This window comes from Adiantum capillus-veneris, chromosome 9 (assembly GCF_014529385.1).
Source record: "Adiantum capillus-veneris isolate H3 chromosome 9, ASM1452938v2, whole genome shotgun sequence".
In the NCBI taxonomy this organism is placed as follows: Eukaryota; Viridiplantae; Streptophyta; class Polypodiopsida; order Polypodiales; family Pteridaceae; genus Adiantum; species Adiantum capillus-veneris.
The window spans coordinates 63,336,660-63,348,357 of record NC_140939.1 but is presented as its reverse complement, the minus strand read 5'-3'; the positions used below and the strand labels follow the sequence as shown (position 1 = coordinate 63,348,357).

Sequence of the window (11,698 nt, the reverse complement as noted above, 5' to 3'; positions counted from 1 at the left end):
TTTTTACCTACAGTAACTTTTTTTACCCATGGTAAATATTTTTTATTGCACCATAAGTATTTGGTAGGTAACAGTTCACTGTTACTAGAAGCAGTGATTGGGCATCAACAATGCAGTTACAGGAGGAGAAAAGGAGAAAATCTTATGGTAAAGGTGAGTCAACAGGGATAAAGACTTTTGAGTTGAAAAGAGACATGCTGATTTTTTCAAAGAACACATGTCAAAAGAAGCCATGGTTGAGGATTTTTTGAGAATTTGATATTCAGGAGGACCCAGCAGGTCCCCCCCTGACATGTGCAGAACCTCCAGTTTCAACAGCCACCTTACCTGCTCTTAAATGCTGGTCAAGGCCTTATCCCCATGTGTCACAATCAGAAAAATCAGCATTTATCCTCCCCTCTCACATCACTCTAGAGAATATCTTGATGGTGACATATCAGGTGACCTCAATCTGTTGACCACCCTAAGCAAAAAGTAACCCCAATCAGCGGATTTAAGCATGTTTATCCCTAATCCTAAACCCTCTCAGAAACCTATATAAGGAGGCCTTCTCTCACTCAAAAACAACACTTCACCCACTTCACCAAGCAACGAAGCTATGACGACATTGCTCACAACGAGGAGCTATGGATGGAGCTCTACTCTCTCTCCCTCTCTCTCTCTCCCTCTAGTATGCTACATTACTAGCCCTAAAACCTAAATAAGGAGTCTTCTCTCATGCTCCATGTCAACCATCCTCGCCATCATTCTCTAAGGTATTGATGTGTTGCTAGTAGGATCATACCTACTTGCTGGGTTGATTGTTTTTGACAAGGGATTATGCCATCCTTGGCTTGCTTCTCTATATCCTTGTTATGTATGATCAGATGCCGTTGTATTGTTAAGCTGATGTCTTGTGTATATATATGCTACATAAGGTCCCTAAGCTTCGTTTCTATGTGTTTTGCCATATGTTTTGATGCTATCATAATGCCAGAAGTCTCACTTGCCTATGTGCACTATGTGTGAGGTCCCTAAACCTCTTAATTTAGGGTGGTGCCCCCTTTGTTTTGTTCTTTGCTTGTTTGCATGAGGCGTGGTTTGTGGAGTGTGCACGAGTACATAGGCCACCCGATTGCACTGATCTTTTTCCCGCTATCAACTTGGATAATACTCTTAGATAGAGGTGGCTTCCCTAAGTCACACCACACCCCATATGATAGCAGATTATATTTAGCACCCGTGTCCAATAAGGCGTTATATAGCACTTTTCCATAGGTGCTGTTTAGTTCAATAGGGTATCGTAGAGGTGTGTCAGAGTCCAACCAATCCTCGTCGGTTTCAACGTGGAATGCATGTGTGACTCCAAGGTTAGCCTCTGTTGTAGATTTCTTTTCATTTATCCTAGCACGCACATTTGCTCGATATTGTCGTCTCTTATATGACCTTCTTTTCTTGCTGAGGTTACGATTTTGGGTTATGTTTGAACGAGGCCTGCTTGATATGTCTTCACTTGTACCTTTTTCACTCTCGGATAAATCACCATAGGCTATTGTACTAGGCCTTGAGTGTTTAGTTTCTTGACTTGATTCATTGGTTATTTCCTCTAGCCTTGAATCAATCTCTCCCTGAGATTCCGTTTCTGAGGTGTGTTGGTCAGACCCCAAGGAATCATTAGTTTCACTCTTAGGTAAGTCTGCCTCTCTTTTATTGTCAGAGGTTATATGTGCTACACCTGATATGTTTACTGGTACGATTTGTGGGGTCTTCTCCCTCTTATTTACATCGTTAGCTCCATGTTCGGAGCGAGTGGCTCTACTAAAGGTTTCTTTCAAACGGCTAAGCACACTCGGCCCGGACCGTGGGCCCATGGCATGCATGTCTTGGCTTGAGCTATCAGGATTAGGCATTGGGAAACCCTCCATGATGTTTTAGTCAGAGGAAGAGTCACTGGCCGCTATGTTCGGGTCTTGGTTTGTACTACCTTGGGTCCCCGCCGAGGGCCCGGAACCTAAGGTAGGTGGATATTGAGAACTCGCGTAAGTCAAAATTCTCTTAGTTGCTTCGTCTTCAGCACACGACCAGAGCGCAGATGCATGTGCCTTTGGCACCCTACAAGCGTCGGCGAATAACCTCGAAGGTTAACCGCTTACTTTTTTAAGGGCCCGTTTTCATTTTTAAGCGTCCGTTTTCACTCGTGTTTTTTATGTTTTTAATATTTTTGAATGATCGGTTTTTTGATTAAAGTGTGTGATAGCTCAAAACGAGCGTATCACTCAGAGGGTCGCGGTGTGCTTTATAGCACAACGTTCGGTCACCTGAAGCTCCGTTGATCCTCAAAAAATCTATTTTTAGCTACGTGTGAAGCTAAAATTCGTAATTTTAAAAGGCGATAGATGCCTAAGCCTGAGCGTGAGCTTGGGCTTGGGTATGGGCTTGGGTCTGGGAGATATTCCTGATCTCGGTCCTACCTTTAAAATTTTTTATTTTTTTATTTTTTTATTTTTTAATAAGGATAAGGTCTCTGCAGCCTGCGCGAGAGCACACACACACTCTACCTACCTACTTCTAACTAATACACCTACTGTTACACACTAACACACTCTATTAGCTCTCACAAATCTACTTCCTACTTACTGTACATCACATTACACAGAACTAACAACCTTAATACTAACACCTTACACACAGAAAAAAACACAGTACCTTTGAAAACTTCATTAACAAAAAAAATACACTATAGTAACACAAAATCCTTCTTCTCAACACACACACCCTCCTTCCTTACCTTTCCTACAATTGTAATTGCACCACAAAAGAAGCACAAAGTGCCATTCAAGCTTAGTGTATGGCATTCCCCGGCAACGGTGCGAAAAATGTGCGCATATGTCGCACGTGTCAATGCAAGGAACTTGCCGATACACTGCGTGCGAGCCACAAATGGCTCCAAGTACACAACAAGCCTAAACTAGCAAGCTCAAAGATGGCGTTGGTGTGTCACTCACTGCTCTACGCTTCCTGTCGTGGAGGATTCCTCGCCGCGAAGAAGAGGGAGACGTCGCTACGCCGCGCTCAACCGCCTCGCCGTCGTCGTGCCGCTGCAATGCTCGATCGCACTCTCTCTCTCTCTCTCACGCATACACACACACACACACAAGGAGATGAAGAAGAAGAAGATGGAGATGGAGCAAGAGCACTCTTCAATTGTACAAATGAGAGAATGAGTGAATTTTAGGTTTAGTTGACTTTTATATGAGCTTGACCGATTCACACTTGGGCGCCTATGCTTAGCCAACTAATCCCTTGAATGTTCCAGTTAGAGTGTGCCTCTCATCGGCAATCACTCTTACCCTTTTCCTATTGGACCGACAAGCCCGGTACCTGACTCTACAAGTAAATAATACAATGTCCGTCGTAGGTGATAGGGTGTCTGTGAGCCGTGAGGGTTAACAGACTATGCATAAAAGAACATGTATCTTATACTTCAAATTGCCAAAAGAGAATGCTCAAAAACCATCAGGAAACTACTTCCAATAAACACAAAAGGTTTTTTCGGAGACCAAATCAAACCTGTATCTACAAAATCCCTGTAGTAGCAGGCTTTAACAAATCTGCCTTGAAAACCTACATCCTATCTGTTCTTCGATAAAAATCTCATTAAACTTTAACAAGAAAGAAAAAATTCCTCAGCATTTGCAGTACATTTTGAACTTGAAGAGACAAATCTTCTCGGATTCATAGTGAACGACTTCATCGTGTTCCTTGCTCACATGCGGTGCTTCAAAGTAGCCTCTTCACATAGCCAAATTTGGGTTTATAGAAGCATGAAATGGGGCCACCTCTCTCTCTCTCTCTCAATTTTCATCTGCATTGCTTAGGTGTAATATTGGGTGAGTGCCTCTGCATGAACACACATGATGTGTGCACGCATGCACACACATACGTACAATGTTGCCTCTAATCTCTAATCTTTAATCTCAAATGCATCATGCAAGAACGGGCAAGAGGAAGAAGTCGACAATGTAACTCAGGGAGAAAGAGGCAGACGAAAATGGGAAGCACCAAGGTGTGTGGGTGGGGGTGTGTTGTTTTGGTGGGGATTTTGCATCAAAGGTGAATAGCTGCCTCCTATCTCAAATTTGACATCATCGGTTGATTCAATTAAGGCATATCACCAAGCCAACTAAAGCTCCATCAAGCTCAAACAGAGAAAACATTCAAGCACCCCGACTAAAGAGCTCTGGGTTGAAGGAGCGGGAGAGGCCACCCACACTCTTGAAGTGGATCTTGGGCTCAGCTGTGTCGTCAACAGAAATCTCGTTGGCACCTAAATCATCATGTCCCTGGCCTTGGACACCAGATATCTTGGTCATCTTCTTGGGCTTCAAATAGCAGGAGATCATCTCCGCGTAGCTGCAATGCCGGTCTGCCTTCTTGAAATGGTACTGTTGCTTCTTCGATATCATCCACACAAAACCTCTCCTCCACAAACCCACCCTCCAGAATGTCCTGCAAGGGGTCGAGGAGGCCGCCAGGCAACCCAAGAGATTCAAAGAGCTCCATTGATTTCAGCTTGCATTCCTCCCAAAGTGGATGACAACCTTCTCCCGCACTTTAGCAAAGGGTTTTGCGAGTTCCTTTTGCTTCACAACCTCGACTATGGTGGCCATGTTTGAGGTTGTCGATAATGCTCATCGCCATCATAGAGCCCTCCAGCCCAGCGTGGTCTACAGACAACAATAAAATCATATCCATTTCCTCAGATGCGTGTTCCCCTTTATCATGGGAAGGAAAAGTTGAGAAAATTGGCAAAAGTAGAGGGAACGTTTTGAAGAAAGGGCAATGGGCACCAGTATACCAAGGCTCACATTGCGCTACGGCAAGTTGCGACATTGCTAGGCAAAATGCAGAACGCGAGTACCAAATTTTGAAAGGCAGAGAGAGAGAGAGAGAGAGAGAGAGAGAGAGAGAGAGAGAGAGAGAGAGAGAGTACCTATAGTGGCCATCAACGGGAAGAAACAGAGGAGGGAGGGCAAGTCGTGTGAGGCATTAAAGGGTGTAAAAATGGTGTCCAAGCGGAGCTCCACCCGTGCAAGCAGAGAAGTCACGACAGTTTTCAATTGCCTATGAGACCTCTAACAATGCAGAAGAGTAGAGATCCATATGCTTGCACAAGAAGGAGCGCATCGAATTGGCTTTCACATCCCAGCTTCTTGTGAGGGAAGAAAGAAAGTGGGAGGATCTTACCATCTGGGCAAGAATAGAGGCACCATGAGCAAAGATCTCAACCACAAAGGCAAGAGGAGCCAAAGGGTCAAGCAGCACGATTGCTCCATGAGAACTCCCGTGCTATAAAATCTAGAGCCTAGAGAGAGAAAGGGTCGCGTACATTTTTGTGTGTGAGAGAGAGTGTGTGGAACAACCATCATCGCTTTAACAACACTCTCTTTAATAGCGACCATCCTACGATTCAACTAATAGTAAAATTTCTTTCAAAATAAAACCACACTACTAGTGATGAATGGAGACCTCCACGATCAAATGCTCTTACACCTACTCCAAGCAATAATCGCCCACTAACTTCAGAAGCCAATCAGCTGCCAAGACCCAAACACGTGGCCCAACTCTCTCCTTTCTTTAATTTCCACTAGGCTTATCACTTAGGATTCCACTTTCATCCTATCATTATACATAGTGGTGGCAAAATCGAAATTAACTTTAATTTTTTCTGTATTTTCCAACAGCAAAAAGGAAACCCATCTCTATAGCCTTTGCCTTCGGACAGGCCAAAAAAACCCACTCAAAATCCGCGCAAGCTCAATCCCCAAGTTCCGAAAAATCTCGTTAAACCCTAAAACCTCTTCAGTGTCACAAATATCTCTCGGCTGGCTGTTGCAGTGAGTGGAGAGTGTGTGCGCGTGCGCTGAGAGAGGTGAGAGAGAAACGAGATGGCGGCTGACTTGAGGGCAGACGTAGCAGAGCTGAAAATACTCCATAGCCAGGCACGTCGGCCGTATGTACAAGTCTTCTTCGCAACTCAAATTCAGAACTTGGAGAAGGTACGTCTCATCATGATTCGACGTTTCGCATTCTTCCTCTCTGGGTTTGGATATGTATGCGCCCATACCTGCGCTTCGATAGGTCTGTGTGCGCTAGGGCTCAAGCTGCTAATCAGTCCGCCCATGAGGAAACCCTTGCCAATCGTTTGTTGTGTGATTGTGACTGCAGCTTGTGGCCAATGTAGAAGCGCGTGAGGCAGCCTCTGCGAAAGAAGCCACCATTCCAGAAATTCAATACACAAATCTCTCAAATCTTACCTGGGAGCAGGACAATGAAAGAGTGAAGGTAAGCTTCTATTGTAATTGCTTCTCTTACTCGTTTTCTGATCGAATTGAAGTATGGATCAGAAGAACATTTCGGAGGATAGTGATTTTTTATGCGAGTGTGGGTTTGGTCCTCATTGTTCCAGTTGGTTACCCTTAAGTTGTGTGGACATCAGGCTAGGTGTGAAGGACGGTTAAAACTCCTCTATTCTCTGTCCCATGTCAGTAGAATCTAGTTCAGCTGAGCTTATGTCTATTTAACTTGAGGCACATGGTCATTGCTGAACATAGAAGCAGGGCTATTTTTCATAGTCACAGGGGACGCCCATTTTTGGGCTTCCCGTCCCCACTTTTCCGTCCCACTTGCTGTTCCGACTCCCGCCCTCTTTTTTACACTAAAAATCCACTTGAGCCCCGTCTCCCGTCCTTCGCTCCCCGCCCCCTGACGCGTCCCTTGTGACTATGCTATTTATCCGCATTGATGAGAATATGGTCATGTTGTAGCTCGTGGGCATTTGTGAATCAAATGAGCACTCTAGTATGTGTCTCAAGCTGATGTTGTTGGGTTTAAAGGCTATTGTGCTTGGGTCGGACAGAGACAGGTTGCCCACTTTGACTAACCTCTTAACCCGAAGTATTCATGGTCCTTATCCTAAACGAATAAGGAACACACAAGGAAGCCTAGCGGCAGTGATTGCAGAGTGAAGAATTGCTTCACCCATCCTTGGTTGTCGTTTTTCTCCTCTTATCTCACTCTTGCTCTCTGTGCATGCACTGCATCCTTAACAGTGGTTTATTGCAGGGAATTTCTGTCACCTTTGACTTTGGTTTTGGCTTAGGCCATCTTTGATGTTAATTCTGTCATCTTCTGCTTTGAAGTGAAGGCTTCATTGACTTTAACAGTAATATATGGAATCTAGTCTATTGAACAGGTTTTAAAGAGTGAACTGGGGAAGCTTAAGAGACACCTGCAGGAAATGTTGAAACAATTAAGGTTGATTTTGGCAGATTCAGATCTCCTTGGAGGGTGTTGAAGAGGACAAAGTGGAGTCAAAGTTTACGGAGTGGTCTTTTGATGTGAAATTTCACGATGTGGAGGGAAAGAACTATCGATGCACCATCCAAAAGGTTCACAAGGAGATGGATCCAGATGCATGTCGTGTGGTTGTCAAGCCCAAGAGAGTTATTATCTCTTTAAGGAAGCTGGAAGAAGAGGACTGGAAGGACTTGCACTTTAAAGAGGACAAGGTATGCTTTCAAAATGAGAACTATCTCTCAATATATATTGAAAGAAGGGGAGCATGATAAGAGTTTGCATTCTTTTCTCAGTCTGAAGAGGAGTCTAAGAGAGAGCCTATGGAACGGCTGCTGGAGATGATGAGGGTATGCTTTGAGATTTTTTCATAAGCTCATTGCCTTTACCTTATTCATGTCTTATGTGGAAACTTTTGGGTTCTTTAATGTGCGAATTCATAAACTCATAGTGTTAATGCTATATTTTTTGCTAGCCCGACTCTAACATTAGTTCTCACTGCTTGCTTCTGTGTCTGGCTACTAAAAGTTCTTGGTTGGGCACTTGTGTTGAGGGCCTAGAGTGATGCTTTTCTTTAGCTCAACTAAGGCTTGCTTGTTTATGTCGTCTAACTTTGCAGAACATGTATGATGATGGAGATGATGAGATGAAGAAGACTATTTCAGATGCATGGACGACTTATCGATCCACTTACAAGCCGGGATTTAAGAAACCTATACCTCCTAAACGTCGCTAGACATTACCGCCACATAGAAAATCACTTCCGGAGCAACTTATTGAGCTCTGAGCTTGTTTAAGAGGAAGGGATCTGTAGGCCTTGGGCTTTGGATCTTCATAGATTCATGGAGGCAGCTGCACATGTCAATGAGGTGTTTTGCTGTTTGTATAGATGAGGGGGTTTACTTGAACCATTGTCAGTGTACCCATTTATAAACTGGCTAATGGCTTTCTGCATGTAGGCCATCCCTTCTTTTAAATATTGGTCGCTTCTAATGTGACTGTGACTGTGTGTGTTCTGTGTTTTTGAGTGTAAAATAGGACTTATTATGTAATGGACTAGTCATTCGCAATTGTAAGGGAGGTAAAAGGTCAAGTTTTCTTGGGTTGATTTATTCAATGGGTGTCATGTGCTAAGTTTATTGGCTTTATCCAGAAATTGCTGGTTCTAATCTTCTTAGGTTTTTGTATCCTTATATTTTGAAAGTAGCCCCTCTTGATGAAGGTGAATGTTAGAAATGAGAGTACCAATTGAAGGGTAGAAGGCTCCTAGAAGGTGGAAGAGGGTAGAGGGAGAGAATTGGAAGGTTGAAGGGTGTGAACTTTGGCTATGCAAGTGTCTTGCAGTGCTTTCATTCTTTCGTTTTTACTGCCATGGACTTTTCTCTGGTTCTCTTTGTAGTTAAAAGTCCCTCTAGTTCCCCTTCACATCTACATGCCACGTTCTGAGTAAGGGACATCATACTTGTACATCCAATGGTACCAGCTTCAGGCAGGCGAATATCATGCATATTGTCCTAGCAAGAAATATTTTCTATCTCTTGAACTCTCAAGCACCTTAAGCGACAGGTATAAATCATCTCAACAATCGGCTTGTGTAGGAGGTACCAGCTGGTGGAAAATGAGAATCTCTCATTAAAAGAGAATATTCGCTTTCTAGCCCGGAGAGCGAGAGAGGTGGTCAGGCAAGGGGGCCAAGGTTGCTCAAAGAGAGGGTGGGGGGCAGATGCATGGTGGAGGAGCTGGGCAGTGCAGAACTTTCCCAAGCAAGAGGCAAAGCAGGGGCAGCCGCCATTTGTCCTTAAAAGCAATGTCGAAGACTCTCAGCAGGAGAGTGTGATGGTGTTTGTGGCCTACTATCACAGTTTAGATTGATCTTTCATGCACGCAAGACCGATCCTAGCTGTCTGTTTTACTGACAGCTAGGGAGTGTTGGAGACAACTCACGAGGCTGAGGAATCTAAAGATGATTCTATTGAATATAATGTGGAAGGAGCCAGTAGTAGTAGTGGTAGGCTCCCAATCGATTTTAGTCTTTGAAATGAATGGTCAAATCGAATTTCCATTTGCTACTCATGACACGTACAATGATGGATCTATGGCACCAACATATTGTACCCTGAAAGCACTTTCTAGCTAAGGTCCTTGCATAATTTCGCTATTGTAGGCGATTCATCGAATTTTGGTTGAGTGATCGTATAAGAAAATAATATGGTTTATTTCATAATGATGATGTGTAGCTATACACAATTAGTCTATTTTGAAGCTTTGGGTGTAACTGAATCATTGATCTGGAGCTTGGAGCTTATCAATGTTCTTGAGAAACTTGCACCCATTGTGGAGATATGGTGGTAATTTGGGATCCTCACTCGTATGATTTCTGTTGGGCGGTAGAATCATTGATTTGGAGCTTGGAGCTTATCGATGTTCTAGAGAAACTTGCACCCATTGTGGAGATATGGAGGTAGTTTGGGATCCTACTTGTATAAGTTCTGTCGAGAGGTAGCTTTATTTGTTCTCTCCTGCATGGTGGGTCTTGCCAACTAGCCATGCTTTTTCTTCAAGATGTTCTCAAAGGGTCATACATAGCTGTTGATCTTGTCAATTATTTTGATATCGTAATTTGTTTAGTCAGGTTGTGGCTACTTAATTACACCTAATGGGTATACAATTGGGTATACATGACTTGCCTTGTTTATGCCCTAGAAGTAAGGTTGAGTCGTTTATATACCTTCAAGCAGTTGGGTACAGATGGTGGTATCCAAGCGGTAAATGCAATTGCCACATGCAATGACTAAGAGGGCACTTCCAAGTTAGGGTGACCTTAAAGCTAATTTTACTCTTGTTGCACAAAGCAATAGAAGATAGATGGTCCCTCTCCCTCTTGTAGAGTCTACAAGAAGCTCGTGGTCCTCTCTTCAGTGAGCATTTGTAACGAGTTCATAAAGATAAACTCTATTGCATTTCTCTCTCGGTCTAAACTCAAGTAGAAATTGAAGGATGAGGGCAACATTAGAGAAACCTTTATGCATGGTGCATGTCACTCCCTTGGATTCCTCTTCTCACTACTATTTGTGGTTGGTTAGGAGGTTGAATAGTGCTAGCATCGATTGGCATTCAAATACCTGCCATATGCATTTGAGCCTACAGGAACTTGATGTTGTTAAAGAGGAATGGGTTGGAAAGAGTATAACATCTTCTATTTAAAAAGCCGTTGAGACTACAACATGCACCACATTCTATAGGGATTGGTAGTATGGAAATATGAACATACCTACTAAAGAGATGTTCAAAGTGCTCTAGAAAAAAGTGATGGCTCTGCTTTCAACAAGGACGAAACTCTCGAACTGCCTGGAATATACTTTTATAAAGTCTTGAATTGTCTAGAATGCACTTTCATAAACCTCATCTTCTTCACACGTTCCATGTCCACACATTTGACCAAGCTATTGGTTAAGAAGTTGATTAGAGCTAGTGTTGATTGGCAAGAGTAAAGTATCTTCCTCCATGTCTCCCTAGGCCTTCTTCATCAACACATTGATGCTTGTTCAGATACTCAAAGAGGAGCGGGTTGGAGATAGTGAAGTTTGAAGCATCTTCTCTCATATCTCAAGTTGCCGTCCTCATCATTGCATTGATGTTTTTGTTAGATTGTCACATGACAAATTATCAATGGTGAAATGCCACAATAGGTTCAATTGGCTTTGATGGGAGCCAATGTTGATGTGGTCAATGTTTAAAGCGTCACATCATATTGGCTTCACAATTGCAAAAGATCTCTCATGCACATATTAAGAAAATAGAACAACCTCTGTACCAAACCTCAAGAGAATAGGCTCAATAGAAAAGGAGATACAAGCTCTGCACATCTTCCTAGGCCCTCAACCTTAGGTTAATCTTCTTTTGCTTCATTCCACTGCTCATGGATTTTGTCAATACTTGTGAAACTCTAAATTTATACTCTATTGAGTCCCTCGATAATCCCCAATATCCTCATTTTCTCCTCTCATGCTCCAAATATTTATCATACTCTCTACTACACAAAACAATTAGGGTTCTACCCTATCTATCCAACAAGTGGTAATGGAGAAGTTCCTCGACCAATTATCAAAATGTAATTTAGTCCCATCCTTGTAAAAAGAGTATACACTACCCGCATGTACCTAATTGGTGGGTAGACCCATCCTAGAAGGACATCATTGTTTTGCATGCATATAATAGTATTTTGTAGGTATTGAAGGCCAGCATGGAGTTGATTTTGAAGACCAATTCTACAAAGAAGAATGAAGAGTAGATCCAAGGTCAACAACAAATCCCAAGAACAATATAAAGAATAAGTTTTGTTCATTCGGCACTCTTGTTTGTT

The 11,698-nt window shown here is 43.0% G+C and overlaps 1 protein-coding gene and 1 pseudogene across 1 annotated transcript; one reads left to right on the top strand and one right to left on the bottom strand.

Moving 5' to 3' along the window:
- Positions 1–4,196: 4,196 nt before the first annotated feature.
- Positions 4,197–4,649, bottom strand: LOC147450572 (uncharacterized; annotated as a pseudogene).
- A 1,187-nt stretch (positions 4,650–5,836) lies between these two features.
- On the top strand, positions 5,837–8,330 carry LOC147450571 (uncharacterized). Its single transcript, XM_086519749.1, has 5 exons — positions 5,837–6,038; positions 6,208–6,324; positions 7,311–7,550; positions 7,632–7,685; positions 7,955–8,330. The coding sequence occupies exons 1-5, from the start codon at positions 5,928–5,930 to the stop codon at positions 8,069–8,071; spliced, it is 639 nt and encodes a 212-aa protein (XP_086375875.1). The 5' UTR covers positions 5,837–5,927; the 3' UTR covers positions 8,072–8,330.
- The last annotated feature ends 3,368 nt before the right edge of the window (positions 8,331–11,698 follow it).